The sequence below is a fragment of the Pelophylax lessonae genome, assembly GCF_965119305.1.
Source record: "Pelophylax lessonae genome assembly, chromosome: 4".
NCBI lineage: Eukaryota > Metazoa > Chordata > Amphibia > Anura > Ranidae > Pelophylax > Pelophylax lessonae.
This window is the reverse complement of record NC_138771.1, coordinates 671,391,987-671,399,083: the sequence shown is the minus strand read 5'-3', so window position 1 is coordinate 671,399,083 and position 7,097 is coordinate 671,391,987. Positions and strand designations below refer to the sequence as shown.

General features: G+C 49.5%; 1 protein-coding gene across 1 annotated transcript; it reads left to right on the top strand.

The window, feature by feature from the left end:
• Positions 1 to 5,148: 5,148 nt before the first annotated feature.
• On the top strand, positions 5,149 to 6,856 carry LOC309554212 (E3 ubiquitin-protein ligase TRIM11-like). The gene has a single exon (XM_082255846.1). The coding sequence runs from the start codon at positions 5,250 to 5,252 to the stop codon at positions 6,816 to 6,818; it is 1,569 nt and encodes a 522-aa protein (XP_082111972.1). The 5' UTR covers positions 5,149 to 5,249; the 3' UTR covers positions 6,819 to 6,856.
• The last annotated feature ends 241 nt before the right edge of the window (positions 6,857 to 7,097 follow it).

Genomic DNA, 7,097 nt, shown 5'->3' with positions numbered 1-7,097 from the left:
TGCTCTGCCTGCTTTCCCGGTACTGACTTGGCCTGCTCCTGGACTTTGCTCTGCCTGTTTCCCCGATACTGACTTGGCTTGCTCCTGGACCTTGCTCTGCCTGCTTTCCCAGTACTGACTTGGTCTGCTCCTGGACCTTGCTCTGCCTGCTTTCCCGGTACTGACTTGGCCTGCTCCTGGACCTTGCTCTGCCTGCTTCCCCAGTACAGACTTGGTCTGCTCCTGGACCTTGCTCTGTTAGTATCGGGGAAGCAGGCAGAGCAAGGTCCAGGAGCAAGCCAAGTCAGTACTGGGGAAGCAGGCAGATCAAAGTCCAGGAGCAGGCCAAGTCTGTACTGGGGAAGCAGGCAGAGCAAGGTCCAGGAGCAGGCCAAGTCAGTACTGGGAAAGCAGGCAGAGCAAGGTCCAGGAGCAAGCCAAGTCAGTACCGGGGAAGCAGGCAGAGCAAGGTCCAGGAGCAAGCCAAGTCAGTACCGGGGAAGCAGGCAGAGCAAGGTCCAGGAGCAGACCAAGTCAGTACTGGGAAAGCAGGCAGAGCAAGGTCCAGGAGCAAGCCAAGTCAGTACCGGGAAGCAGGCAGAGCAAAGTCCAGGAGCAGGCCAAGTCTGTACTGGGGAAGCAGGCAGAGCAAGGTCCAGGAGGAGGCCAAGTCAGTACTGGGAAAGCAGGCAGAGCAAGGTCCAGGAGCAAGCCAAGTTAGTACCGGGGAAGCAGGCAGAGCAAAGTCCAGGAGCAGGCCAAGTCTGTACTGGGGAAGCAGGCAGAGCAAGGTCCAGGAGCAGGCCAAGTCAGTACTGGGAAAGCAGGCAGAGCAAGGTCCAGGAGCAAGCCAAGTCAGTACTGGGAAAGCAGGCAGAGCAAGATCCAGGAGCAAGCCAAGTCAGTACCGGGGAAGCAGGCAGAGCAAAGTCGAGGAGCAGACCAAGTCTGTACTGGGGAAGCAGGCAGAGCAAGGTCCAGGAGCAGGCCAAGTCAGTACCGGGGAAGCAGGCAGAGCAAGGTCCAGGAGCAGACCAAGTCAGTACTGGGAAAGCAGGCAGAGCAAGGTCCAGGAGCAAGCCAAGTCAGTACCGGGGAAGCAGGCAGAGCAAAGTCCAGGAGCAGGCCAAGTCAGTCCCGGGAAAGCAGGCAGAACAAGGTCCAGGAGCAGGCCAAGTCAATACTGAGGAAGCAGGTAGAGCAAAGTCCAAGAGCAGGCTAAGAACCCATTCACACTAGCGCGACTTGTGAGGCGACTTGTGTGCCCTCAAGTCGCCCCAAGTCGCTTGACATAACAAAAGCAATGTTAATCAATCAGTGCCGTCTTAATTGGCACTACTGAAGTCGCTCCGACTTCAGAAAAGGGTCCTATACTACTTTCAGGCGACTTGTGATCCGACTTGTCCCATATACTTCAATGGGAGTCGCCTCCTTATCTTAATTGAAGTGACTTGTTATCAGACTTTCCAGGAAGAAGAAAGAGATTAGCCAGGCATTCCCCACATTGCAGCCATGCCTATATGGTATATATATATATGTAATGGTATATATATTCCATTATCTCTGCTTGGTCTGTGTGAGTGGCACTGGTGGACACAGATAAGTGGCACTGGTGGACACTGATTCGTGGCACTGATACGTGGCACTGATATGTGGCACTGGTGGACACTGATTCGTGGCACTGATACGTGGCACTGATACATGGCACCGGATAACCCTCTTGCCCAACAGTTGACTGCTGGCTTGTCGGAACTGATAGCCCGCCAACTACTGCCATATCAACTGGTGGACTTGGAGGCCTCTTGGAAATTTGTGGCCATTGGAACACAACAATGGAAGGTCCCAGGAAGGAAATATTTCTCGCAGAAGGGCATTCAAGAGCTGTATGGCCATGTTCAGCGGCAAGAGAATGTATCTCTGGCACAAAGTGTCGGTGCCAAGATACATCTGACCACAGACACATGGTCTAGCAAACACTGGCAGGGAAGGTATTTAACTTTTACTGCCAACTGGGTGAACCCTCTGACGGCTGTCAAGCATTTAACCCCTGGCACCCGTGTAGATTTGGTTTTACCGCCACGGATTGCATGCAGGCTTGCCTCTTCTTCTCCTCCTCCTACTCCATTCTCCATCTCTTCCTCGGCTGACTCCTCCTGTTCCACTGCTACCGTCTCTTCCGCTGTGCCGCCCAAGATCCCCAGAACCTATTCCACATTCCAGGTGAGATGTTGCCATGCTGTGCTGCGTCTGTTGTGCCTGGAAGCCAAGAGTCACACTGGTCCTGCACTCCTCTCAGCTTTGCGTTCACAGGCAGATCAGTGGCTTACACCACTAAATTTGACAGTTGGTAAAGTGGTGTGCGACAGCGATGCCAATCTGCTGAGTGCGCTGAAACAGGGCAAAATTAAACACGTCTTGAACTTGGTCGTGCAGCGATTCATTGCCAAATACCCTGGGGTCCAGGACGTCTTGTGGCAGGCCAGGGAAATTTCGGGCCATTTCAGAAGATCTTACACAGCCATGGCTCGCCTTGCTGACATTCAGCGGCGACACAACCTGCCCCTCGGGCGTCTTATTTGTGACTGCCCGACGCAATGGAACTCAACCTTGAATATGCTTGATAGGCTGCTCCAGCAGAAAGGTGCAGTTAAAGACTACCTGTACGAACTCTGCGGCAGGACAGGTTCTGGGGAGCTTGGTTTTTTTCACCTCGCCAGTGGCTGCTCATGCGTGATGCATGCAGACTTCTGCGGCCATTCGATGAGATCACCAAACTGGTTAGTCACGGCCAGGGCGCCATCAGTGACATCATACCTTACGCCTTCTTTCTGGAGCGTGCTTTGCGTCGTCTCATCGATTAAGCCATCAAGCCATCGAGGAGCAGGAAGAGGAGGAAGTCGCAATGTTGAATGAATTCCCAGGGGGTGCTACTCCATCTGAGACAAGTCAACAACAGGAGTCTGAAGAGGAGTCAGAGGAGGATGGTGCCGGGGCAGATGAGGAGGAGCAAGAAGAGCATGCTTTAAACCTTTCTGGGATCCCTGGTGTTGTCCGTGGAAGGGGGGGAGGAGAACGAGGACGACATTATCCTGGATGATGAGCAGGAGCCAAGCCACTACACCGCTTCGAGTTTAGTGCAAATGGGGGCCTTCATGCTCCAGTGTTTTAAGGGGGACCCCCGTATAAAAAGCATAAAGGGCAAGGACCAGTACTGGTTGGCAACGTACTTAGACCCCCCGGTACAAACAAAAAATGGCGGAAATGTTACCACCATCACAGAGGGCGGTCAGAATACAGCACTTCCAGGCCTTGCTTCGAGAAATGCTGCATTCTGCTTTTGCGTGCGCTGGCAGAGGAATTTCCATCCACAGAGAGACAGTTGCGGGTACCAATCCAACAGCGCCTGCAAGGAGAGGGCGTTTTGAAGATTTGTTGGTCACTTCAGATATGAGATCATTCTTTCAGCCGACCCATCGACAGCTGTACTCCTGATCCAGCGTCAGGGAATGCCTAGACCGGCAGGTGTTCGACAACATCAGGTTAAAGGCCGATGTGGACGCTCTGAGGAGTGATGAACCCCTGGACTACTGGGTGGGCAGGCTTGACCTCAGGCCATAGCTTGCACAATTTGCAATGGAACTGTTGGCTTGCCCCCCGTCCAGTGTCCTGTCCGAAAGGACGTTCAGTGCAGCAGGGGGGATTGTGACCGAGAAGCACACTCGCCTAGCTCATGACAGTGCTGACTACCTCACATTTATAAAAATGAATGAGGCAGGGATTTCAGAGGAATTCAACACATGTGACCAGTAGACCATGTTTGATAAAAATTCCCCATGACAGGCCACAAATATCCGCCAGACCATCATCCACCCACAACAATTCCTGGTCCTTGTCTTCGGTAAATACAGTGGCATAAAAGGCATTTCATGTCCATTGAATGCCTAATTTTTGGGGCCTTTCATGGCCGACAATTATTTATCCTGTCAATGCCTAATGTACCTCCAGCCACAGATTACAACATTCTTTGCTGTCAGGTAAACGCAACGCATGTGGGCTAAGTTTTGGGGCCTGGAATGGGGGATACTTACTTATTTATCCTGTGAATGCCTAATGTACCTTCAGCCACAGAATACAACATTCTTGGCTGTCAGGTAAACGCATGTGGGCTAATTTTTGGGGCCTGTAATGGCCAGGCGAAACTTACTTCTGTATCCTGTGAATGCCTAATGTACATTCAGCCATAGAATACAACGTTCTTAGCTGTTAGGTAAACGCATGTGGGCTAATTTTTGGGGCCTGGAATGGGCGACACTTACTTATGTATCCTGTGAATGCCTAATGGACCTTCAGCCACAGAATACAATGTTCTTAACTGTCAGGTAAACCCATGTGGGCTAACTTTTGGGGCCTGTACTGGCCTACACTTACTGCTTTATCCTGTGAATGCCTAATTTTTCAGACTGGAATTGAAAATCAATGGGTCTGTAAACGTTCCGCCAAATTGTGGAACGCATGCGGACCCATTTTACAGACATGTGAATGGACCTATATGTATTTGACATGTATTTACTGGCTGCTGTCAGTTCTGGCTGATTTAAAAAAAAAAAATGTTTTTTGCTGAAAAAAAAAAAAATTATGGCAACTTTTCCAATAACAATACTTTGGTTATGACATTGTCCATGTGCTGGGACTATTTGTCTAGTACGTCTTTTGTGGCTGCAAATATGACCTGAAGGTTTTTAAAGTTCGCTTCCCATTAAAATCAATGGGGCCCGCTGCGAACTTGCGGTTCACGAACATTTGAGAAAGTTTGCGGATAATGTTCATGATCCGCCCCGGCCGATGTTCGTCCATCGCTAGTCATGTGTCTGGTATGTGTGTGTGGACGGTGGGAAAAGTGAAAGTGTTCATGGATTCAGACTTACAAACACACTTATATCATGGAGGATCTCCAGATTGTGTGGAAATCACCTAGCTGCTACACAACCATTGGAGAACTCCAGATTATTGTTTGGCTCTCCCTGTGTGTGTCCAGCCATCCAGATTCCACATTACCACCCTTGCGTTATTGCACTATTGCAGGCTGTGATAATTGTTTCTTAATCTATTTTTACCCCGTAACAAGCTCTTTCCTCACCCCTCCTTCCCTAAAGCAGGACTTTGCTCTGGTTGGCAAGTCATTGTGGATGTGATCCTCGTGACACCATCTATCTGCATTCTTCCCTAATGTCAGGAAATTTCACTTTCATTTCCCTCTCCTGCGATCAGCGATGGCGTCTGCTAATCTGAGAGCTGAGCTGAAATGTTCCGTCTGTCGGAACATTTATACAGATTCTGTAACCCTGAGATGTGGACACAACTTCTGCCGGGTCTGTATTGATGGTGTGCTGGATACACAGGGGGGGTCTGGAGGATATTCCTGTCCTGAATGCAGAGAGAAGTTTCCGGATCGTCCTGCACCGCAGAAGAACATGAAACTACGTAACATAGTGGAGCATTTTTTGTCTGCTCAGTCAGATCAAGAGGAGTCCGGGGTCTTCTGTACTCTCTGTGTGGACTCCCCTGTACCTGCTGTTAGATCCTGTCTACATTGTGAGGTTTCCCTGTGTGAGAAACACCTGAGAGTCCACAAAAAGTCCCCAGAACACATCTTATGTGACCCCACCTTGTCCATGGAGAGCAGGAAATGCTCCGTCCATAAGAAGATCCTGGAGTATTACTGCATTGAGGACTCCACCTGTATCTGTATTTCTTGTTGTATGATTGGAGGACATAAAGGACATGAGATGGAATCATTGGATGAGGCTTCTGAGAAGAAAAAGGAGACACTGAGGAATGTTCTGCAGAAACTTCTGACAAAGAGAGAGGAGACGGAGGAAAGAGTCCAGAGTCTGCAGGAACACAGGAGGAAAGTAGAAGAAGAAGCAGCTGGTGACACCGAGAGAGTCACTGCCCTGTTTAGAGATCTCAGGAGACGTCTGGAAGACCTCGAGAAGAGAGTCCTGAGGGAGATCTCCGGGCGGGCAGAGCGGATCTCCATCTCCATCCGGGATCTGGAAATAAAGAAGGAGGAGCTGTCCAGGAAGATGGTGGACATTGAGGAGCTGTGTAACATGACGGATCCACTGACTGTCTTACAGGAATCAGACACAGGTGACTTGTGTGATACTGAGGATGGAGATAATGAGGACAGAGAGAGACATGAGGAACTCCTCCATGATGGAGGGGGTCTGGGTGTGACTCGGGTATCACATACATTGCATGCATTATCTCATATAATAACAGAGGTAAATCTATTTTTCTATAAAGAGGAAGCTGCAGACATATTACTGGATGGAAACACAGCTAATAATTATCTACAGATATCAGATGACAGGAAAACCGTAGCCAGGTCATTAGATAGCCAGAATCACCCAGAAACACCAGAGAGATTTAAATTTTGGCCTCAGGTGATGAGCAGTCAGAGTTTCTCCTCAGGGAGACATTACTGGGATGTGGATGTCGGGGAATCAGATGAATGGACGGTCGGGATGTGTTACACCAGTATAGGCAGGAGAGGATTACGGTCACTGGTTGGCTATAATAAAAAGTCTTGGTGTTTGGGCCGGTTTGGTAATCAGATTGTGGTGATAAATGACAGTAATGCAATCCTTATACCAACCAATATTCCCAATATTAGAGTCAGGATATATCTGGATTATGAGGCCGGGCGGATCTCCTTTTATGATCTGTTTGAGCCGATCCGACACCTCTGCACCTTTACCACCACCTTCACTGAGCCCCTCCATGCTGGGTTATGCGTAGTTCGAGGTTGTATAAAGATATGTCGGGGAAATTGAGAAGTTTAAGAACTTTGCCTAGGGCCTGGTGAATACAAATCCCCAACAAAGCACACACTATTGATGTGAACCACTGCTGACAAATATGTACTAACTGGCTTCAGCTGGCTCTCTCTGGACATACCCCCCATGTTTCACCCATGTAGAGCCTAATCGTGGAGGCTTCTACAATTATTCCCTACACGGGTGAAAAATGGTAAAGGGGTATATCCCAATGGGTTGGAGAGCCAGCTGAAGCCAGTTTGTGAATATTTCCCGGCAGAGGTTTACATCAATGGT